This window comes from Pseudopipra pipra, chromosome 5 (genome assembly GCF_036250125.1).
Source record: "Pseudopipra pipra isolate bDixPip1 chromosome 5, bDixPip1.hap1, whole genome shotgun sequence".
Lineage (NCBI taxonomy): Eukaryota > Metazoa > Chordata > Aves > Passeriformes > Pipridae > Pseudopipra > Pseudopipra pipra.
In genome coordinates this window covers 12,726,405-12,751,016 of record NC_087553.1, presented here as the reverse complement: position 1 = coordinate 12,751,016, position 24,612 = coordinate 12,726,405, and the positions used below count along the sequence as shown (strand labels likewise).

The 24,612-nt window shown below is 41.5% G+C and overlaps 2 protein-coding genes across 3 annotated transcripts; both read left to right on the top strand.

The window, feature by feature from the left end:
* Nucleotides 1-2,124: 2,124 nt before the first annotated feature.
* TUBA8 (tubulin alpha 8) lies at nt 2,125-8,931 on the top strand. 2 transcript variants are annotated; one of them, XM_064654481.1, is made up of 6 exons: nt 2,125-2,272; nt 4,948-5,096; nt 5,560-5,782; nt 6,436-6,584; nt 7,129-7,809; nt 8,604-8,931. In XM_064654481.1, exons 3-6 carry the CDS (start codon nt 5,755-5,757, stop codon nt 8,889-8,891), a joined length of 1,146 nt encoding a protein of 381 aa, XP_064510551.1. In that variant the 5' UTR covers nt 2,125-2,272; nt 4,948-5,096; nt 5,560-5,754; the 3' UTR covers nt 8,892-8,931. The 2 variants fall into 2 exon arrangements, with proteins under 2 accessions (XP_064510551.1, XP_064510550.1); XM_064654480.1 differs by lacking the exon at nt 4,948-5,096.
* A 1,820-nt stretch (nt 8,932-10,751) lies between these two features.
* On the top strand, nt 10,752-23,520 carry CMAS (cytidine monophosphate N-acetylneuraminic acid synthetase). Its single transcript, XM_064654482.1, has 8 exons — nt 10,752-10,981; nt 13,833-13,975; nt 14,187-14,342; nt 17,030-17,163; nt 18,046-18,140; nt 18,932-19,103; nt 21,300-21,450; nt 22,181-23,520. Exons 1-8 carry the CDS (start codon nt 10,821-10,823, stop codon nt 22,453-22,455), a joined length of 1,287 nt encoding a protein of 428 aa, XP_064510552.1. The 5' UTR covers nt 10,752-10,820; the 3' UTR covers nt 22,456-23,520.
* The last annotated feature ends 1,092 nt before the right edge of the window (nt 23,521-24,612 follow it).

The window sequence follows — 24,612 nt, the reverse complement described above, 5'->3', positions numbered from 1 at the left end:
TGGGGTTAAACTGTCCCAACAGTACCTCTAAGTTCTAGATTACTCAGAAATACAAATTTTTGATAGACACATTCAGAGATATGTCTATCTGTAAATAGAGAAAAAGGGGTTAGGATTCCTATGGCCATACGCCACCTCCCACACAGGTTGAATGCCAGCATCAAGCAGGATGACTTACTTTCCCAGCATCCAGGTCCAGGCCATATCTGCCTCATGTCTCCACAGAGCAGAGCCCAGAGGTTGACTCTGGAGTCAACAAAACTCACTGGTACCTGGGAACACAGTCCCCCATTGTGTTTTCAGGTTACCCTCTAACTCTGGGTTGAGGGGTTTCTGCCCGAGGACTCCACACATAGATGGACAGGAACATCAGGAAACTTCACGAAAAACAGTCTGCCTGAGTCTTCCTCAGAGTTTTTACATCTGTGTCTGGCCTTCACCCCAGACCTGCACATATTTCCAGCACTTGAGTTTATGGGCTAACTCAAGACAGAACAGATCGAGCATTGTCTTAGTTCTGGAGTGGATTTACAAGGGCCTTTTTATCAGCTGGTGTGAGAAAGGGAAAAATAGAAACCTGGCTCATCCTCAGGCTCTTCAAGATCAACTGATTCTAGAGAGAAGAGACTTAGCCATTGTACTCCCACTGGCTAGAGGAGAGCAGAGAAAATGCCACAAAGGACTAAGTTGCAAATAATTTAGTAATTCACAGAGCTCTTTTAGTTTTGTAGCTGCTAGATCTGACATGTTGATTTCGAGTGTGCCTAAGAGGTTTGAATGGTGGACTTCTCAAAGTATTTGCCACGAGACTTTTTCCTGAGGTGATGCTCTGCACGGAGCTCATATCTGGTGAAGCTGTGAGCATTAACATTTCAGATTCTCTGGAGCACCAGAGCTTTTCTGGAATGTTACCACTTCCACTGGAAGAAGAACACTAAAACAACAACACTAGAACAACCTATTCCTTAGTCTCAAAGCAACAATCTGATGGTTTCCTGGAGAACTGTGAGACTGAACTTAAAGAAGCAAATAGAAATAATAATGGAAATTCTTTGTCTGTAAAAAAATATAGGTGGCTCTAGGAACCTCTAGCTTTTCCTAGCCAGTAGTGATTTGCAGGTTCATGTAAAGACCAGCAAAATAAAGACTATCCCAAACTAAATGTGAGTTTATAAAAACCAGTATAAACTATTTCTCACTGTTAAAATGCATGTGTTAAAGAAAATGGTTGCCAACAGCGGCAGAACAATCTATTGATATCATCACATCAAAGTAGACTAACCTACATTTTAGGAATTATCTATTTAAATTTCTGATGATTAAACGTCATAATAAACAGTACATTTATAAAGTCAGGGGATACATATCACTCAGATTCAAGCAATTAAACATGCCTTCCTCTTTGTTACCTAGGAATTGCAAACATGAGGATTTCTCTGCTGTATTCCAATGCTGAACTAGTGCAGAAGGAGCAAAGTGGTGGAGGCAACTGCCCTAATTTGGTGTCAGAACGTTGGTGTGATGCCTCCAGCTCTGTCCTGCAATAAACACTGCAATAAGAAGCAAATTTCTTTCTGTGTTTGGACAGATGAGTGAGAATCTGTACTGAATGCTGTCCCACACTGCTGACAGCCCGGATGACTCTGCACAGGAAGAGAAGCAATAAGAATCAATTGAAATGTTAATAGAGAGGCATTAATAGAGAAACCAAAAGATCATTTAAGAGCACTGGTAGAGCACACTCCAGAATGGTAATTATGTTTACTTTCCCATTCTTTATTTTTGTTTCTCTTTTACCCTTCTCTTTTCCATTTGTTTGCTCTTGTTTGCTCTCTTATGCCTTCTCTGTTCGAACTTAGGAGTGATTTTCATCTACACATGTATACATTGGCAGAACAGGAGACTGGGGAAGGCACGTGCCTGGCAGGTGATATAAAATCCTCAGGTGTTTGAAAGTACAATGTTCTGTGTTTTGCACGGCCACGCTCTTGATTTAATAAGCGTGCCAAACCTGGCTGCACTGAGTTTGAAGTCTGGGGTGTGTCTGAGCCCTGCCTGGGTGGATTTGCTCACGTGGGGCGTGGGGAGGGCAGGAGGCAGTGGTGCAGCAGGGTGACCTATTCCCCCCGCGCTGTGACACTGAAGCGCCGCAGCAGGTGCCGGGTGCTGGGCCCAGGCTGTGCCTCCCACCCTGCAGCCCAGAGCCAGGCTCCTGCACAGACCTGCCACCACTGATCCCAACGGGAAAGGAAACGCCGCTGGAGACACCATGGTAAGGGGGATGTGGGAGCAGCAGTCATATAGGGGCGGGGAGGACCGTGGGCAGGTAACAACTGCCATTGTTATCAGTAGTTTGTGCCACAAAAACCTGGTCTCACGCACCGATTACCACGTAAGAGGACGGGAAAGGAGTGTCAGAAAATCTCAGCGAAGCAATAAGGCATGGTGAGGCAAAGTTTTCTTCAGAGAGTCCCTAATTAGCGTAATTATAAGATAAATTAGATCTGGAGTCGTAGCTGCCTAGCACTTTCTGTTGTGATGACGTTTTCTCAACACTGGTTCATTTTTATAGGAGATAATATTATTTTTTTTTAGAAAAAAAAGAAAAAGTTACTTACTTTTTAGTCTGTTTTAAATTAATTTCGCCCCAATGGCTGCACTGCCCATAGCTATATGGTGTATGCATGTGTTTTTCTGGACTCCATGAATCTTTTTATATATGTATGCATTTAAGTAAGTAAAAAAAAGGCCCTTCATTTTCAGGAGTTGGGGGTTTGTTATAAATTTGTAGAAATCTCTCAAAACCTCTTAGAATGTGAAAAATCCATTTCACCTTGTACCCCAATATGTGTCTAGCACTGAGTCTAATTTTGGTGCAGAAAACTATGTTACTTTCTGCCAGTACAGCTGCAGGTCCAAAAGGAGAGAGCTCGTTTTGCAAGCAAGATACACATGCCCACAGGCTCCCCAGACCTAGGGTAGTGAGTAAGTTTCTGGAACAGCTAGAAGAATAAAGTCTGCCTTTGTGCAGCATATACTAGAGCCACGTACTAGTCTGTTTTTTTAAGAGTCAAAGCTGTTTAGTTTCACACAGGACCTTGTCCTTTCTACTGTTTCTTGGTAGATAAAAACACAGTTTGTTAGGCCTGTCCTGGTACATTAGTGGTGGGATGTGAAACATGAGTTTGGAGTAGGGTCCAAATTTAAATATCATGTAAAGATCAGTTTACTCTGTCTGTGACTCTGGAGAAGGCCCACTCCCTTCCGTGCTAAAAGACTGGTGTCTATTTTAATGCTGTTTACTATGCAAAATCAGAAACCTCTTTGTTAGTGTCTTCTCTGCTTGGCAGAATATTTCCAAATTACTGCTGGGGTAGGAGAAAATGGAATGGCTCAAAAGCTAAGGTTGAGACACCATTTCAAACTAGTGCAGCTGAAAATTCAATCTAAAAGGAAAATCTTTAACTGTAGTCCTCTACTAAGCTTTACAATATTAACTTTCTAAGGCAGCATTCACTTGTTCCATCTGTGCAAAAACAGATCAATTCCTCTACTGATCTGAGGAACTGAGCAAAGCAGCTCTTTAGGTTCAAAGTATTGCTTGACTTGTAATTGTAGCTTTGCTCTAAAAGGCATACTTTTAAGAAGTCAGCTGGCCTCATTGCTGCGTTTAAAAGGAAAAGACCTTACTTTTTTCTTGCTGCCAGCCTCACAGATTCACACTGGGATTTAAAAGAAAAGCAGGAGCCTGCCCTGTGCAAAATCAGCATTAATTGAATTCTCTAAGCCCACATGTGCTTTCGGTGTCTCCCGAGTAATCCTCCAGGTTGGGACACACTGACCTATGAAGCCTCATTGTTACTGAAATAACTCAGAGACTTTTGCACAACTCACTTGAGAAACACAGGGTTGTGCAAGTACACTTGAGAGCACATTACACATGCTGCTGCACATGCATTTGCAGAGTCAGGATCTTAGAAATGAGTACTGAATAGAAATAATTTATTTTATCGAATAAAATATTTAAATTGACTTTCCATGTTCGTTTGAACTTCTGAGGAAGGCTAACCAGGGCAGTGATGACTTTTGAAATTCTAGTTGCTTCTGAAAAAATATCTTTAGCTATATATATTTCAATTTGTGAAGAAAACACTGGTCCAGAGATGTTGCTGGTCACACATCGTGCTTGAGGATTTAGTTTTTGGGGAATTTCGTTCTCAGGTCACAGGATGATTTTGCAGGGTAAGCAGCTGCAGAATTAAAGAAATTAAAGAATTAAAGAAAAAAAAGTTATTGGTCAAGTCTGATATTAAGTCATTGGTTATCTCTAAATGCAATATTACAAAATAAAATTAAATGAGGACCATCCTCTGCCCTTGAAGCCAGGTAGCATGGACTGCTTCATAATTAGGCACCTCAGTTCTCTTTCCCTCTCCAAAGCTTGGCAGTAGTCGGTGAGCTGCTCACTGGAAACCATTCTTGACAATGAGTTCTATTCTGTACCCAAGCATTGTCTAGAAAAGTATTAACTGGCCTAAGCCATGACTGTGCCAGAGTGTGCTAATTATCAGTCAGCACAGGCAATCACAGGCCAGCGTTCAGTGCTACAACCTGACTTCTTCTTACTCCCTAGTATAGACAGGGCCACTGGGATCACAAAAACAGCTCAGGCATCTTTAATTACAATTGCTCCAAATTAGAACCAAAGGTGAAAAACTCCACGTGCCTGAAACAAGTCTCTCCTCAAAAAACTGCCTTCGCTACACCCAGCATTGTAATTGTTGGGACTAACTCAGAAGTATTTTTTTTATAATGCTGTTTGTGAACTTATGAAATCCAGTACCAGGGCCTTCGTGCTCCTGTACTTTTAAGTGTAAAGGATTTTGGAGCAATTGGCAATTTTAGACTGGTGTTACACACTTTGTTTTCTTTTCCTGTCTGCCGCAGAAACAACGCCCAAAATTAGGCAAATAAACATTCTATGCTGCAATGACACTGCCTGATAAGCAATGGACCTGCAATGTAAAATTAATAGATGCTCAGGAGCTGGAAGGAACATTTGTTTCAACCGAGAGAATCTGAAACTATTTCCTTAGGTGAATATTGCTTACAGCAGTTCTTCCAAGTTTCCACGCTAGCCTGCTGTCAGAGGGGAGAAGGATCAAAAGGCATCCCCTGTCTTGGGTTACATAAAGTTGAAGGATACCACATGGCTGTGTCAGGCTCCAGCCAGGAGTAAAAATAAACTAAACTGGGATGTGTTCCTCAGCAGGGCCAATCCAGGAGGAAAGGTGGGGCTTGTGTAATTGAAATTAATTTTTTCATGCACTTACATAGTAGAGCATATAGATCTTGATTTTTTAAAGAACTGTCCCAGTATCAAGCGTGAACATGTAGTCTCATCGTGGCTGTGGGGCTGAACTACCAAGTGAACTGCTGACAACAACAGTTCACCAAATTTTTGGAACAGCAATACACTGGGAAAAAAGTAACCACTAGGAATAAGGAGAACTAATGAGCACTGTTTTTTCTGACCCCGCCTCTGCTCTCTCCCCTTAGCGCGAGTGCATCTCAATTCACGTTGGCCAGGCTGGAGTTCAGATAGGAAATGCCTGCTGGGAACTCTTCTGCCTGGAGCACGGCATTCAGCCAGACGGCACCTTCAAGGATCTGCAAGACAAACTCAAGTGTGATGACTCTTTTACCACATTTTTCAACGAAACAGCCACTGGGAAGCACGTGCCACGGGCTGTAATGGTGGATTTGGAACCAACTGTAGTAGGTCAGTATAGAAATAAACCTGCAAAATGGAGATGAGGATACTTTTCCTAATATCTCCATGGTGTGCCTCCAGTCTCCACTGACACAAAGTAGCCCTTTGTCCCTTGGTCTACCCCTAGATAGCATGAAATTAACTGCCTTGTGACACAGAATGCCAGATTCTGTCACAGGTGTTACAGCCATAGGAACAGGAGGATCCCCAGCAGTTTAATAGCTGGTGTGTACAGCTTCTCTTTGCACCAACATTTAACTTCTGGTTTTGTTTATCGTGATATTTTTGCCATTCAAATTCTGCTCTTCTCCAACTCGGATTCAAAGTGGGACCCTGACACTTTCCCTTCAATAATAGAAGGATGTCTAAGAATTGGGGCACCTGATTTTCTTCACACTCTAGTTCTAGGGACTTGTCTGGCTGTACTTGTCACTGAGAAGTTCATGAGGAGATAACTTCTGTCCCTGGATAGAGGATACACCATAAATCCACCAAATGCAACAATGAAAAATTGCTCGGGAGACATTTCCCTTCTCCATCAGCATCTGTTTTTTGGCATTATGACCTCCTGTGACCGAAAGGTTGCATCGATGCCAACCACACCCAGAACTTGTTGGCACTGGAGCACTTGCAGCTTCTTACAATTTCTCTTTCATCTTCAGATGAAGTGCGGGCTGGCACCTTCCGGGAACTTTTTCATCCAGAACAGCTGATCACTGGAAAGGAAGATGCAGCCAATAACTATGCCCGTGGCCACTACACCATTGGCAAAGAAAGCATTGATGTGGTGCTTGATCGTGTCCGTAAGCTGGTAAGTCCCATTTGTTTTGAAACAGCAGTTTGGATTCTGCAGGAGGAAGAAGGGCAGAACTAACACCTTGTTAACTGCAAACACCACCAACGGTTCAGAAAAGAGATTGCAAGACATACAGAGGCATCATCATTAGTCCAAGAGAGAGAAGCCCTGTAGTTCACTTCCCAGCTGTGTCCCTCCAGGTGTTTTTATAAAGTCGTTCTGAATATGTAACTCTTCGTTATCAGCACAGCCCTAGAGCACCAATACTGATACGGAAGGGTGGATTAGGCAGCTGTACATTTCTAGTTTCAGTTAGACTAACTAAAACAAGTGTGAAATTCAGAGAGTGAAGGCCTGGACAGATAAAGCTCCAATTTTATGTTGTAAGCTGAGCCAGTGAGGGAAGCAAAGCATGAGTATCACCAGCCTTTCTCAAGAAAAACTGCCATGAAATCTATGCTGTATATTGCCAATGGTGGCTCTCTCCTTCAGCTCAGGATAAGCTCACACAAAGTATTTTCATTCCTTTTCAACTCTTACTTTCTCTTTTGCTTTCTAGACTGATGCCTGTTCTGGGCTGCAAGGATTCCTGATCTTCCACAGCTTTGGTGGGGGTACTGGCTCTGGCTTTACCTCCTTACTGATGGAACGCCTCTCTGTGGATTACGGAAAGAAGTCCAAACTGGAGTTTGCCATCTACCCAGCTCCTCAGGTCTCCACCGCAGTGGTGGAACCCTACAATTCCATCCTGACCACGCACACCACCCTGGAGCATTCGGACTGTGCCTTCATGGTGGATAACGAGGCCATCTACGACATCTGCCGCCGGAACCTGGGCATCGAGCGCCCCACCTACACCAACCTCAACCGCCTCATCAGCCAGATCGTCTCCTCCATCACCGCCTCGCTGCGCTTCGACGGGGCCCTCAACGTGGACCTCACGGAGTTCCAGACAAACCTGGTGCCCTACCCACGCATCCACTTCCCCTTAGTGACCTACGCCCCCATCATCTCCTCCGACAGGGCGCACCACGAGCAGCTCTCGGTGGCTGAAATCACCAACGCCTGCTTCGAGCCCAACAACCAGATGGTGAAGTGCGACCCGAGGCACGGGAAGTACATGGCCTGCTGCATGCTCTACAGGGGGGACGTGGTACCCAAAGAGGTCAACGTAGCAATCGCTGCCATCAAGACCAAGAGAACCATCCAGTTTGTCGACTGGTGCCCAACAGGCTTCAAGGTGAGTAGAGCAGGGCTGCCATGAGGTTCTCTTTAATGTCTTAAAGGGCAGTTTCAGTCTAGCAGAAAACTTGTATTAAAGTTTTCAATCTTGTGTATTTCCCAGTGAACATAAGAAAGATGCATTTATATAAAGTGTGCCTATTCTCCTTTGAACATCCCACTGACATAGGCTTCTACCTATTTAAATAAGTGGAAATCTGAAGTGTATATGAGTTAAAATTTAAAGAAGTATTAATTTTGGAACAGCCAGTGAGTGTTCCCTTTGAAGCACTATCTAAAATTAAGGAAATACCAAAACTGATACAGTTTACAGTAAAGGAAATGCTGATATTAGGAAATCTCTTATTTCACCCAGAAATATTATACCGCCTCTCCCTGCTGGCTATGTAGCAGTGTTGGTAACATACTTTCAACAATAATACAGACATTAACAGTGGAAAAATATTTGCCATACAAACAGCTCCTTTAACAATGAAAACTTTTAACTGGCAACCAACTTTCTGTATTAATTTCTATAGAGTATCTTGGTTAAACTCTATGTTCAGTATTCAGTAGCTGCTAAGAAAGCTACAAACTTGCCAGTGTACATTAAAGAGAAGAATAATGTAGATATTAAAACGAGCATGCATTGTATCATACTCTTTGACATTTATAATGGCATTTGCCATCTGGTAGTTTCAATAGTGGCACCACTCTACCCCAGCATCTGTAACTTCAGTCACACTTGTTCAGCTCTTTGACTGCATTCTGCTCCTGCTTTTATACAACTTTCTCCCATATTCCTGTTTCCAGGTTGGGATCAACTATCAGCCTCCCACAGTAGTTCCTGGTGGAGACCTAGCCCAAGTTCAGCGAGCGGTCTGCATGCTGAGCAACACCACGGCCATTGCCGAGGCTTGGGCCAGGCTCGACCACAAGTTTGACCTGATGTACGCCAAGAGAGCTTTTGTGCACTGGTACGTGGGTGAAGGCATGGAGGAGGGAGAATTTGCAGAGGCCCGAGAGGACCTGGCTGCCCTGGAAAAGGACTATGAAGAAGTGGGAACTGACTCATTCGAAGAAGAAAATGATGGGGAGTAATTTTAAAATACACTTTGTTTCTAGGAAACAAAGCACAGAATTGTCTCTGTGTCACTGTACTGCATGCGTCTACAATTAGGTCACCTTTTTTGTATCTTGTAAACATAAATTTAGGAGATGCCATACAGAGACATTTTTTTATTCCATAAGTGACAGGCAAATTGTTCTGCATCCCCACTACATTCTGAAACTGATATGGTAACGTGGCTGCTTCACACCAATCTGAGATGGACACCAGTGTCTGATGCACGCTGTTATACTGCATTTACTCCTTGTATGCTTGTACAGTTACAAGAGTTATGGCTGATTTTTTGGAAGCAATCGTAGAAAAAAGGTCCTCATTCTGCACTGTTTGTGGCAAACGAATCCACAGGAGACAGATTTTGTCCAGGAAGAACTCCCTGAGGTGTCATATTCTCCCTTTTTTGTTTTAAATCAAGGTTTGTAATACAGAGTACACATTTCCTGCACCTGGGATAGGCACAGGTGATAAAATGACATTTATGGTTTTTTGGTTGGTTGGGGGTTTTTTTCTTTTCCTTTTTTCTTTTTCCTCTTTCTCTTTGTTCTTTTTCTTCTTTATATTTTCTTTTTTTCTTTATATTTTCTTTTTTTTTGTTTGTTTCTATTTTTTCTTTTTTGTTGATGGGTTTTTTTCTTTCTTTTTTCTTTTCTTTTTTTTTTTTTTTTGTTACATGGCTACTAGTTTTAATCTTATCTAAAAAAAAAGCAGCCTGAAAGGTGCTGCCTTGATCTGCTGAGTAGAAGAGCAAGCTGTCTATCTCTGCTGGGTCTCTCTGAACATTTCAGAATGAAAAAAACAACACCCTAATATGATTATTCTTCTTAAATGCCTGCCTACAGATAAGTGGGAACGTTTCCTTTGGCAGTGATAAGGTCCTTCTGCTCCCCAGCACATATTAAATAACCAGAGGACACCTGTGAATCCCATGTGGTACGTTTCCACTATGAACCGAAACCCCAAGTCTCCAGGAGTGACTTTGTGATGCTGCTCAACAGCCTCTCCTATTTTCTAAACTACATTAAAACCCAAATTCCTGTGCAGCCCTATGTCAGTAGTGGATTACTTTAATTTACCCACTCGTTTTCTATAGGACAGCCCGAATAACTTAATAGCTTGTGTGTTTATGCTTTAATACACTTTTTAGGAGGTGGAAAACAGAGGCAAGGAGCACGTTTTGCCTTCCCTTCCCTTCCCACGCACGGAGGCTCCGTGTGGCTGCTCTGCCCTCTGCCGGGGCTCCTCAGCCGGGAAGGGCACGGCGCGGGAGAAACCCCTGGAGCCTGAGGACCGAAAAATCCTTCCGGACTGTCTCGCCCGGTGCTCGGGCATCGCCCCGGCCGCGGGATGCGGTGCCCGTTCAGCTGCCGGCGGCACCGGAGCCGACCTCCTTAGGGACACGTCCAGGGTGCCCACCGGAGTGCCAGCCGCGCCTTGTCGCCGTCCGTAAGGAATTACTGCATCACAGAATCCCTGGGGTGGAAGGGATCTCTGGAGATCACCCAGTCCAACCCCCCCCCCCCCCCTCCAAGGCAGGGTCACCCGGAGCAGGTGACACAGGAACGCATCCAGGTGCGTTTGGAATGTCTCCAGACAGAGACTCCACGCCCTCTCTGGGCAGCCTGTGCCAGGGCTCTGCCTCCTCTCAAGAAGTTCTCCCTCATGTTGAGGTGAAATTTTTGTTTTAGTTTATGGCCATTGGTCCTCGGCCAAAGGTTTGCGAGGCTCCTTCTTCTAAAAAATCCCGTTCCCTCCACACGCAGAGGGAGGAGCGCGTTACCCCCACACGCATGCGCGGCAGCAGCAGGACTACATTTCCCGACATGCCCCGGCGGGGCGGGGCCGTGCGCGTGGCAGGGCGCGGCGGGCAGGGAGAGGACCGGAGCGGGACAGGACCAGGTACGACCATGGATGCGGGCGAGGGGAAGCCGCAGCCCCACCTGGCCGCGCTGGTGCTGGCGCGGGGCGGCAGCAAGGGGATCCCGCTGAAGAACATCAAGCTGCTGGCGGGGGTGCCGCTCATCGGGTGGGTGCTGCGCGCCGCCATCGACGCCGGCGTCTTTCACAGGTGCGCATGCGCAGCCCCCTCCCCGACCCGCCTCCCTTCCTTCTGCCGGGGCAGCGGGGGCGGGAGCGGGGTCGGGATTGGGATACCGAGGGGTCCCAGCCCGGGAGGGAGGTGCCGAGGGACCCCGGCGTGGAGAGGGGCTGGGTGAAGCTGTAACTTCGTCCAGGAGGTCTTAGCGAAGTCTGTCACTGTCTGAACGGGAAGTGTCAGAGGCTGGACCAGGCTCTGCTCGGTGGTGCCAAGAATAGGACAAGAGGCAGCGGGCAGAAACTGATGTATGGGAAGTGCCACCTGAATGTAAGGGAGAACATCTTTATTGTGCGCTGGGACAGGCTGCCCAGAGAGGTTGTGGTGTCTGCCTCACTGGAGATAGTCCAGAATCACCGGGATGGAATCTTGTGCAACCTGCTCCAGGTGACCCTGCTTGAGCAGGGAGGTGGGACCAGGTGACCTCCACGGTCGGTTCCAACCTTACCCATCCTGTGACGCTGTGAGTGAGGCAGGTGTGTTGTAGGAGATCCCCCCTGAAGACAACGGGGTGCAGGTCAAGGATCAGGCAAGGCAGGCAGGCAGCACGAAACCTGCCACGAACTCCACTGTCCCTTCCTGGTGAGGGTGAGCAGGGGAGGAATGAAGGAGTTGAAATCTTACAGTAATTTGAAATTAAAGTTGTTCTGGCCCAGGAGAGAGTTGTAACCACACTTGTAACTGACTTGGTCAGGGAGCCTAGCTGACGACCTTTGCCAGTAAACATTGATTTTTTTTAAGACATCTGCATTAAATGGAACTGGCAGGCTGTAGGTAATCTCCTGTGAATGGTTGAATCATGGGGTGACATTTGTTGGTGGTCATCTAGTGCTCCCCACTGTGCAGAGCTGTGCTGGTGAGGGTTGCTTGGGAACAAGTGAGGCTGAGCTTGGGATCTCCATGGATGGAGACCCCACAGCCCTTCTGGGCACTGGTTCCAGCAGTCCATAGCCCTGTTACTTTGCTCATCCAGGAAAAACTGCTTTGTTTTCTCTCCGCCTGCACAGCTGGTACTTGAAGACAGCAGTGAAGTCTCTTCCTTGCCTTCTCTTCATAAGACCAACCCATATATCTCAGCATCTCATGACATGCATGTGCTCCCAGGCCCCAGCCATCGGGCTGCTCTCTGCTGGGCTTCCTCTCTTTTTTTCTTCATGTTATTGGGGAGCCCACAGCAGGAAACAGCACAACAGTGGCAGTCCTGGAAACATTGAGTGGAAAGAGATAATCATGTATGCCCACGTTACAGAACAGAGCTCGGTTTGTGGCAAAGTGCCCAAAACTTTGGTAGCAGTAATTAAAGCTAGATAGAAACAAGTCTGTTGTTAGCGTTAAGAGCATTGGACATTACAGATTTTTCTGCCAGAAGAAAACTGAGAATTTTCTACATGTATACTGATAAACAATTACACCCAGTGCATGGTTAGAATATACTTAGTATGTAGCACATTGAGGAGCAGGTTCCCAATGCAAACCTGCTGCATTATGTTCAGAGCAAGAACTCAGTGTAGTCAAGTACAAATGTAGCCCAGCTATAGCTGGATCCAGAGCTGGAAGTGAGCATGAGCTCTCTGTATCTCATCGCTGCTGTACCATTATCTATTCTGGAAAATCTTTTTTACTGTGTCTGAAAGGTAGAGGAAGCATGGCTCAGGTTTGTTTTTAATAAAGAAACAGTCAAGAACATTTCCAACCAATTGGTAGTTACTTAAAGAAATTGAATCCATGTTGCTTAATGACCTCTGGTGGCTTCTATTTGGCACCTGAATTTGCCCAACAGGAAGCCAGTTAGGGTTGTGCAGTCTAACTTTGAGGCATAACAGGTGCAGTGTGTGGGTGTGCTCTAAGTTAATCCAGTCAACTTTGAAACAGCTCTGCTGACAGGCTACCTGTTACACAACAAAACTCTTGTTAGTTGAATGGGGAGTGTATATTTAAGTTAACCATCCCAAAGCAGTTTATGGAAAATACCTCTTCTGTATTTGTTTGTGTGGGTGTGACTTGACATTACTGTCGCTGCCATACATATTTTTATTCTGATGATCCTGTGATGTCTTTGGGTGAAAAAATGTAACTAAAGCACCATTTGCTATGGACAGTGAATGCTGAGAGAGGGAAGGTTCTTTTTCATAGCTTTTGTCTTTATCTCACTTCTTTCTTTTTTCATGATGACAGCGGTGGCCTCACAATTGCTCAGTGTTTATCATCATATGATATTCAGACTTAGCCCTTCCTTTTGTAAATGTTTATTGTCCCCAAATGATCACAGTCTTGCTTTACCAGTACTGAAAGTTTTCTGTGCCAAAACATATGTAGCTTGAACAGCTCTTTCTCTGGGATTATATGGAGCCCAATTAACAAATTTTAAAACACTTGCAGAATAAACTAATATTCTAACTTTGGGGCAGTTTTACTTGCTGTCAGTCTTGTTCCTGAACTCTTACATGACTTTGACTGCCTCGTTCAACCCATTCACAATTAATTGATCGGTTAACATGCCTAACGAGTTTTGTGTGCTGACACTGGATTTTTTTGATAACACTCCTGAATTTTATGTTGCTTAAGCTTCCTGCATGGAATGCAACTCAAGCTTCGGATTTTACAATCTAGTGAATGTGTGTGTTTTAACCCCATTTTTTAAAAGTTGCTCGTTGGACTGACCAGGATAATAGCTTTACTAACGCAAATAAAAGAACTAGTTCCTTTCATTGCACGGTGTAGCACGGACATAAGTCAGGGTGTTGTTCAGTTTAGATTATGGCAGGTAAGTAAAAAATGCTGGGATTTATTCTTTAGATTAATTTCTGTCACTGTCTGCCAACAGTATATGGGTTTCTACAGACCACGATGAAATCGAGAAGGTTGCAAAGCAATTTGGCGCTCAGGTTCATCGCAGGAGCCCCGAAGTTTCTCAAGACTCCTCAACTTCCCTAGAAGCCATCAGAGAGTTTCTTAATCATCATCATGGTAAATTGATAATGAAATATGCTGAGCTTTTGTGTTGTAACCCCAGAGGGATGATGCATTTCTCATTTAGAAAAATAAGTGAAGCCTTTATTAAATAAAAGCTAAAAATATTCTCCTCTTTTTTTTTTGTGGCACCTACTCACACCACACTTTGCTGTTGTGTTATTGAAAGTATGAATTGTTTCACAAATGTTTCTTTGTTTTTCTTTAGAGGTTGATATTGTAGGAAACATTCAAGCAACATCTCCCTGTTTACATCCCAGTGATCTTATAAAAGTGGCAGATCTGATCCAGAAGGAGGGGTTTGATTCTGTCTTCTCTGTTGTGAGGCGACATCAATTTAGATGGAGCGAGGTAAAAAAAGGAGGTAATACTTAGGTGTTTCTGGTTACAGTTATACTTAATTTTTATTTTTTTCCCAAATGCTTTGTTTTCATATCCATGGTGTTTTAGGAAGTGATATCAGAGGCATGGACTGAGTTCTCTGAGAGGTGTGAGATGGCTTAGAAATTCCTTCTAAGCACTGCTGTCTTGATATTACTGAGCACTGCTCAGCCTTTCTGTAAATGTTTTGTAGAAGTGATTAGGTATTGAAAATTAAAATTATATTAGCTTGTCTAGACTGAAAGCAGAGCTCCCAAAAAATTTATATGTTACCTTCTGCTTGGTGGGTATTTGTGTTTATGGAGATAAGACATTGAGGTCCTGTCTTAACCAGAAAGTTGTTTGTTCTTGCTATGCAGTAGCTAACAAGTGACGAATAAAGTGAGGTAAGGTCTTGGTGAAGAGGGCATGGCAACCTCTTTGCCTGGAGGCTTAGGCTTTGTTTCATCCTGCTAATGTGGCTGCTGACTTATGTCACGTTTCAGACTGCCTTTGAGTCACGGGGAATGAACTCATGTTAATTAGCTCATCCAGAAGAATATGACTGTTTTTTTTCCCAGAGAAAATATGCCTCTTGGCTACAGTTGCCAAGATGACTAAAGACTGAAATCCTACAAATAAAGATTGTACCTTGTTTTAGCTATAAAGTACCTTTTGTCCTTGTACAAAGAACTATTCCATGCATTATCTCTGTTGGGTTTGTTTCTGTGATTAAACCAGAAACGTTTTCTTCGTTTTTTTTTAAAAATTGTTATTTCAGATACTGTCACGTTGTTTTATTTTTTTTAAAAGTGAACGTTACTCAGATATTTTGATTATTCTGAGATATAAATCACTTCAGATGAAGATTTTTTTAATGAGTTTAGAAAGCATCACACTGTAAAAGAGCATGCAAAATAAATGGAGCTTGGTATTAGAGAGAAATTGGAATAAAAGTTAGGCCTTTGTTTAGAATATACACTCAAACACTCTCATTGTTCCTCATAAGAGGAAAAATAAGTGACACAGTTTGTTGGTAAAGTACAAGAGGAATATCAAAAGCATGGATGGCAATTTCAGGATTCTGTGGATTGCACTTTAGGAAGCCACATGCAACTCCACATCTTGAGATGCTAGAATGGACATTTGTGAAAGAATAAATCTCATTTGGATGTGTCAAGTGGCTTTCTGAAGTGGTTGTGTGCCACCTTGTCCCTATAGGTAGATTGTTAAAATAAAAAAGCCTCAAGGCCTACCTAAAAGAGCAAGTAATTCTTTAGTTCTAAGTGACATCCAAAGTCTTCTAATGTGGTGAGAGATAAAGAATCATTCAGCTGTAAGGAGTATATTTGAGGAGAACAAGGAACACCTTATGCAAATATTAGCAGCTTAAGGGTAACTGCAAAAGGCCTTTCAGGAATGTGGTGTTTCAGGTGACTCACGGGACCAGGTTTTAAAATTTTTTTTATTTTCCCATACAGCTTTAGAATACTGATTATGTTAAAATAATTTTATTGGGTTTTTTTTCTGTGTAGTTCTGTTGTTCCTTCTGCATGCAGGTTTAATTTTGATACACCTTGAAAGAGAAAGGTGTCTCTCTCTGACTGGAAATGTTTACTTCATTGAGCACAAAGCTCTAGTTTATTTATGAAACACGAGGTGTGTTTATATGGACTAAAGCCTCAGGATGTTTTGTGTGTTTCAAAATGCCCTGTAAACCCTTTTCATGGTTACTGGGTTGTGAGACCTGGTGAATTTTAGCTGGTTTTATGCATATGAATTTCAATGGCTTAAGAACAGGAGTCTCTGGTCCCTGGTTCAGTTTCTTCTGCATGGACTACTGGCATTGGTAACAAAATGGGATCTTTTGGGGATAGTGTTTGTTCAAAGACACTTGTTTGTTTATTTGTGGACACTGATGAAATGACTTCTGAAAAATTAAGATGATGCAAATCCATAAATAAGAAGTATTTTGGGGAAATGTTAAGATGGCTTTCACCGGGAAAAATTTTTCACATATGCTCTTTTTTATTACCTTGAAGATTTCAGGTTGGTCCTGTCAGGTCTCAGAGTTCATTCAGGGCATTCCTATGTGCACTAGGAGACAGAGTACAGGGATAGTATTTCTTTCATATTTGCAAGGACAGTCTAGAAGAATGTCCCCCCCTACTCCTTTTAGTAAACAATTTTGGAGCCGACAAACTCTTAAGGTTTTTTTTTGTTGTGTTTTTTCTTTGTTTGTGAGTTTTTTGTGTTTGGTTTTGTTTTTGCTAAAATTGGAATGAAAAATTTCATTTTCCTCTAGAAATTCAGACATTCAGAGTAGTCCTCCAGTTTGTTATCCACAGTTCCAAGAAAGAGAAGCAATTCAGTGATTCCCCAGAGAAGTTGTGGATTCTCCAAGCCTGTCAGCGTTCAAGGCCAGGTTGGGTGGAGTTCTGAGCAACCTGGTCTAGTGGAAGGTGTCCCTGCCCATGGCAGGGGGGTTGGAACTAGATGATCTTTAAGGTCCCTTCCAACCCTAACTACTTTGTGGTTCTTTATAAAGCTAAACAACAAGAGGCAATAAAGATGCTGGTGACTGAATTGTGCCCTTAATTTTTCAACAGAAAACTATTCAGAAAGTTACGTGACTCTGATCAGGGATTCTGTAAAACTTATTTTGTCATTTTTTTTTTCCTCTGTTAACAGAAAACAAGATGACAGAGCCCCAAAACCTGAATCCAGCAAAACGGTACCGGAGGCAAGACTGGCCTGGGGAGCTGTATGAAAATGGCTCATTTTATTTTGCCAAGAGACATTTGATTGAGAGAGGCTACTTGCAGGTTTGTGCTTCTGTTTTTCCTGCTCTTTAGAATTTTGCATATTTTACTCTTGTTGTAGAGGGTTCTGAATTCAATACTGTATTTTGATTTCTGGTGCAGTCAATGTGAAATAACAGCACTTTGTCCTCAGAACAGTTTGCCTATTATTTGTAACTTAGCAGGGCAAGCTGTAGCTGGGGCAGTTCCAGCATCCTCCACAAAAAACAAATTTATACAAATAATACTGTGCAGTATATCCCTATAACCCTAAAACAATACAATATTGAGTTTCATGTCAGTTCACCAGCATATCTTATAATTCATTTTAGTGCTACTAAGGGTGTGAAACTAAGCTTCATGCAGAGGCATAGCCTTGTCATAATCTATAAATTTGTATTTTTAGCCAGTTTATTCTTTTGCCAATTTTGTACTGTAATTTTAACAGTCTTTTTCCCTTTCCTTATGTTTACATCCCAATGTAGTAATGCAGAACAAAATTAGGGTGTGGTGGGTATTTTTCTAATTGAAATTATTTTTTGTTTAACATCTAAACAAAGACTTATTCATAATCTTACTAAGTAAATGCTAAAGGTATTACTATTTTGCTGATTAAGAGATCTAGGGAAATTAATGTGATGTAATTACTATAGTGCATAACACCTTGCACACTTTCTCTAGCTGTAAAATGAAAATACTTATTAACTCTTGCCTGCAGAAGGTTCCTTCAAATTTTTAGTTCTGTGTCACTGCCAAAACCATCATTATTGCTGGTTCACTTCTATATAATCTACTGTGACCACTGTGTAACCAGACACTTGGCTTTCATTACAGGGTACTGAATTGTGCAGTTTTGTATTTGTGCTCAGCCAAGCAGAAAATTTGAATGGGTTCTATTTCATTTAGGGTGGTAAAATGGCCTACTATGAAATGCGTGCAGAGCACAGTGTGGATATTGATATAGACATTGACTGGCCTATTGCAGAGCAGAGAGTATTGAGGTAAAAGCACTTTTTATTCCTTTATTTCTTTGATAGTGCTCATTGTTTCAGAGTGTGGTCACGTGAATTCATAATGTCTGTAATGTAAGTAATCAAGATCAAAGATAATTAGGCAACTTTATTTCTACCCATAGTTTTTTCCTATCTCTATTGAAATTAACTGAATTACCTTTGTTATATTGTGGATTGCTTGGGGGTTTTTGGTTGGTTTGTTTGTTTGTTTTGTTGAGGTTTTTTTTTTGGTTTTAAAGTTCAACTTGGTGAAATGCATAAGCCCCACTATAGCAATGTTACCATCATCCCTGGCTTTTCCAGCTGAGGTGTCCCAGACTTGCATGGTCTGGACCACACTGATGCACATGAATGAGAGTGTTTGTGCAGAAGGCATGAGCTGATTCCATCTTGTCAGCTGCCTTTTCTTTGCAGCTACTTTGCACTTCTCTAGGGAAATAATGTGTGGGATTGGAGCATATTTTCTGTGCATTTCTCATCCTTTACTCCATTTTAGTTTTGCTCCCCAAAATGCTACAGTATGTAAACTTCTACACTAAGGAAATAAATTTTATCCTAATTTTTAAATAGACAGTGCAACTGAGCTGTCTTTTGGATTGTTCTATTTGTTTCTTTGAAGAGGGGGAATATAATTGGAGAGTGACAATGATGGGAAAAGACATTAGAAAAGAAAAATTTCAAAGCTGATTCTTCTGTTTGAAGGTCACAGTTCTATTTCAAATATTCGTTTTTGGAGTGTGCAAAAACTTCCATCCTAAAAAGATAACTTCTTTGTCTAGCTTTGGATATTTTGGCAAAGAGCCACTGAAGGAGGTGAAGCTGTTGGTTTGCAGTATTGAAGGATGCCTGACAAATGGTCGCATTTATGTGACGGAAGATCACAAGGAAATGGTCTCCTATGATTACAGAGATATTGTTGGCATTGATCTGTTAAAGAAAAGAGGAATCCGGGTAGGTGTTGTTCTGAAGTGTGAAGTTTTATGTCTCCTGTAACCTGGACGTTAAAAGATTCTAAAAACTTATATTCTTGCAGCATATAAGTTGATGTTTCTTCACAGTGCTTGTGATCAAGCAGCATAATGTATTGGTTGGGACAAATGTTGTTCTCAGATCCCTTACAGGAAAATAAGTGTTTTGAGAAATCTCAATCACAGCAGCTGTAGCATCTTCCTCTGAATCACAGAATTTCTGAGTTGGAAGGGACCTTAAAGATCATCTTGTTCCAACCCCCGTGCAATGGGCAGGGACACCTTCCACTAGACCAGGTTGCTCAGAGCCCTGTCCAGCCTGGCCTTGAGCAATTCCAGGGATGGGGCATCCACAACTTCTCTGAGCAACATATTCCAGTGCTTCAGCCCCCTCACAATAAAGAATTTCTTCCTGATATCTAATTAAACGTACTCTCTGCCAGTGTGAAGCCATTCCCCCTTGTCCTGTCACTACATGCTCTTGTAAATAGTTTCTCTCTATCTTTCTCATAGGGTCCTTCAGGTACTGAAAGCCTGCAATTAGGTTACACCTAAGCCTTCTCTTCTCCAGGCTGAATAATCCTAAATCTCTCAGCCTTTTTGTCATGGAAAAATGCAGGAAGAAATTTTTGTGGTGTTTTGCTAGCACCAATCATATTCTGTGTAGTCCAGCCACTCATTAATTACAAGTCAACTTCATCAAGCAGGGATATGTTGTTACCTCTTGACAACAGAAGAGGAAAAAATTTCCAGGCAAATTGGTTGGTTTGTTGTAGATCACCCGTGATTGTTGCAAAGAGGGGAAGTCAAACTCTGAACACTTTTGTCTGCATGATTGTTTTAACTGTAGCTTATGTGCTTTGAAGATTTAAGAATCCTGTGTAAATGAAAGGCTAAACCAACACAGACTGTAGCATGGCTACTTTTATTATTATCATTATTAGTACTACTACTAAATTCTGCTCATCTGAATCTTTGCTTGCATTTATGTAAAATTAGCCTCCTGGATATTTTCTGTCTGTGCTGCTGCCTTTGATACAGCTAGAAGATTTTTTTTGGATAAGAACTAAGTTCAGATTTAGTCTGCCTTCAAAGAGCCTTAACTCAGTTCTGATGCAGATGGAAACAAAGGTAGCTATACCCCAAGCAGACTTCTTCAGATATGTTTTTGGACTCTTTATTGTAGGATTTTTTATAACAGGCTAGATGAGACTTTCATGACTTACTTTGCAGCTGTTGCCTTGGGGCTGTGAAATGGAGTAGATGGTTTTTCAGCACTCCCTCAGCTTCATTTTCGGTGAGGTAAAAGGGGAAGGCAGCTTGTAATCATTGTTTTGTTGCCTGTGGGAGCCTGTTTCCATACTTGCTTTGACTTGGAATATTTCATTAAAAACCTCCTGGTTTTCGTGCTGCACTTCTTTTATTTCTAGTATATGTTGCTGATTTAGTCTTGCTTTGTTCATTCTGTACTTAAAATCAAGGCCAAGCATTTGTTAGGATTTAAAACCATATAGAGAAGATAAGTTTGTCCACATTTTGGACAAGAAAACTTGGAGGAGTTGCATCTGAGATTTCTAAAAATCCCATTGCACTAATGTTCTGGTTTCAGCTTCCCTTGCACATAATTTCTGAAATTTCAATTTTGGAATGAACTTCCAGAGATAAATGTGCTGTGCTGCTTCAGTCATTTAGTGTTCTTTTGGTGCTCTGAAGTGCTGCTGTGAATAAAATTATGTTATGAAGGAGAGGAGTCAAGGAAAATACTTCACAATGTTCTTCTTCTACAAATATTACAGAAATCCTCCTTGGGAATTCTTATTCCATGCTTAATTAGATGATACTGCACTAGATAGCCAACATGCCACTGTACTGTGATACCCAGCATTTAATTTGGTACATGTTGCATTTAAAAAGAAAAATGTAAGTTTCTTTTTTTAATATCAGGGAGGGCTACAGAATGGTGTTTTACTATCCCAGAGCAACTTCAAGACTGTGATGCGATTTTGGATGCTAATCACTTGTGCTCTGAGTTCTGATTGAAGAAACTGGTTATTCAATGCTTTTCTGATATCTAGGAGAGCTTCTATGAGCAAAACTATTTTTTTCTTATAGTAAATCAACTTACATGTCTCATTTCTTTGTTTGTAGAATTTATTCCAAGTTGATTTTATTTTCATAGGTTCGACTCATCTCTGAAAGAGATTGTTCAAAAACACTGTCAGCCATGCAGCTGGGATGTGTAGCAAAAGTTAGTGCAACAAATAAATTACAGGTTCTGAAGGACTGGCAAGAAGACATGGGTTTGAGCTGGAAAGAGGTTGCTTACTTAGGTAAGTTCCTCTTTTGTTGGTAGTAAACCTTTATATAGTATAGACAAATACAAACTTCACAGTACTGCTGAGCTTCAAAACACTTTTCTCTTTGTCAATACGCTGAACTTAATGGGATTGATGTGCAAATTGCAGCACACAATCACCAAAAGCAGGCATGTATTTTAAAGGCTTGTTAGGGTGCCATCTAAATGTTAAAGGCATTGATGAATCAGTGTGTAATTTGGTAAGGGAAGTCTTAACTGTTTTTCTAATGGGATTTATGAAAGCTTTTGATATCCCACAAGCATACAGGTACAGCTGACAATTTTGAACTGATTCTAGTTCATTTCAGGTGAATATTGTATAGATCATGTTCTGAAATGGAAACCAGAGATGGACAGATTAAAACGAAAGCCAGTATGATTCTGTGCTAAATTGTATTTCAGTGACTTATTAAGCTTAGAGTCCTGCAAATGCTTGTTCAGTTGCTTACATAATTTTACTACTCTTAAAAGTAGCGTTCTCTTGCCTGAAGATTGTGAAGTGTGATCAGCACCTACATGGATCACAAAGATTTTCTGACAACTGACTCGCATATGCAAAGTGCTGTTGAGCTGCTGAGATGAACGTTTTGGCAAAACCACGAATTTTAAAAAAAACCAGATTAGTGCGTGCACAGAAAAACACTGAGTTTGCTCAGCCTTTCCCCTCTGTGATATTTTGCCTTGTCTGTCATCTTCCCTAATAGGAAATGAAGAGTCTGATGTGGAATGCCTGAAGCAAGCAGGCATGAGTGGTGTGCCTGCTGATGCTTGTGCAGCTGCTCAGAAGGCTGCTGGTTACATTTGCAAGAGCAGCGGTGGCTGCGGAGCCGTGCGGGAGTTCGCCGAACACATATTCCTGTTGTTAGAAAAAGTGAACTCTGCAAGGAAGCAAATGGAAGAAATGAGTTCAGCAGAAAAGGAAATGGGGGGAAATGAGAACAGCAGGAGAGGAAATAAGGAACTGATGAAAAAGGAGTAACACCGTTGGTCATTCCTGCTGTTCTTTGTCTCCTCTTCCTCCTTCAGTAAATCCCAAAGGAGAGCTCTCAAGTTTTACATCAAAGTAGAGTTAAAAAAAGGTCTCCCTCTAATTTAAGGTCCCACTTTAAGTGCTGATATTCATGATTGTGTGCTGCAAATATGATCATATTCACGATTATTTTATAAGCAATGGAAGGAATGTTGCAAAAGGTAGCAAATCTACTGTAGATCTCCTCCTAATCATCACACCTGTCCTCCAGGAGTGATGTGTCTTTATATCATAATCAGAATGTTTTCAGGGATCAATGATTTTGCATGACTTGAGGGTTTGTAATTCAAATTTTAAAGAAAAAAATTCTGTCAGTTTTGCTCATGTGGTTTATGTTTCTTCTACCAAATGTCATCATGGTGTTGTGGTTGTGTGATTGAATTTTACAGAATTTGTCCCTAGTAAGGAAGAGTTTTAACATATGCTGGAAATGTCAGGTGTAAAGTACTATAAGACTTCTTCCTGTATTTTTAAAACACAGCTCAGTTCCTGGAAAACCAGTTAATATTAGTATTAGGTAAGCAAAGCACTTAAGCATGTGTTCAATTTTAAGCTCATAAATAATTAAATCACATTTGGAATTGTGCCTCTTATTTTTGAGTCTGTTTATATTGGGTTTTATTGAAGTGCTTAAATTAACATACCCAAATGTTTTGCCAGATTTGGGATTAAATTTCCCATTGACTTTGAGGTCTTTGCTCAGTTTCTTTCTATGGGGACTTTATGGCTACCAGTAATGAGTTAAAGCCAAGCAAAACTCTTTAAGTTTATTGTATGGAAAAGTATCTGCTGTTTAAAAAAAAACCCCAAAACATAATTGATTGTGGGTTTATATAAAATATATGTACAGACTGCTTTTAGCATGTTAAAGCTGGTTTATGTGTTTGTATTTATGAAAAATAGGATTTGTATTGTACCATGCAAATACAATATTATTTATCAGTGAGTCAAGTTCTGTCTTGGGCTCTGCTAAAAAATAAAAAACACCCATGCTGCACAGGCAATTACTACTGAGGTGAGTGATAATGGCTTGTCATTTTATTTTGCTTCCCTGCTAAATAGAAACTCCCAATATAATATCACTCAATATATTTGCCTCTGATTACCTTGGTGTTTACTTCCTTTCATGAAGCCAAATTAGGCAGTAAAAGAATTTTGGTCCAATCTACAGTTAACAGGGTTATCAGGGTTAACAGATGAATTGTTTACTGCACTAACCAGCTCTAAGTTATCACTGTAGTATGTCATTTCTATCAGGTTTTAGGGCTCTGGATAAATCCCATGGATTTTGATAACAGGAGAGACACGTTTTGGACAGAACTGCAGACTTTGGTATGGTTACATGAATTATTTTAGTTGTACAGGCTATATTGTAAAGCCTCAGAAGCCCAGATTGGATAAACAATTCAGGTTTGACAATATCATACAGAAATTGGCCAAGTTTTTGGTTACCTCACCTTGTCATTGTTAACTTGATGACTTTGATTGCAGGAGCAATTCCCTGTGAATAGATAGCTTTAAACAAGGTGACTGTGATGTACTTGATCCCTGTGTCATTTCTGTTAGAGAAAGCATAAAGCACAAATAAGTGCAATTATATTAGCAATATGAGTTGGCAGTGCTATTTGTAGCTTACTGCTTGAGTCAAGAACTCTTCAGTGTTTCAGCTGCTTGCTGAACATGCTGCATATTCTTTGGGGCTGCACCCCAAAAAATTCTAAATGTATCAAAAATAAATACAGAAACACCTTCATATGAGTGTTGGTAACGAGCAGAAAGAAATGGTAGCTGATAATATAAATGTTTTCACTGTGATAAATTCTTGTTTAGAAGAACATGGTGTAATCTTACATTGGTAAAAATATGAAGAATAAAAGAGCTCTAGAGACCATTTACAACATAAAGCCTGTTTGAGGATATGGGACATGCATGATCTGCTGCCTGAAAGGTTCAGATTACTCCTCTTGATTTTATGGAAGATCCTCAATCATATGAAGGATTTAGGGGTCACAGAGGCAGAGATGATGAGGATAACTGTCACCTTAAAGGTCAAATCTAAAATCCCAAGCAGACTTCAGATATGTAGTGTATTTTGCCAGCACCTGC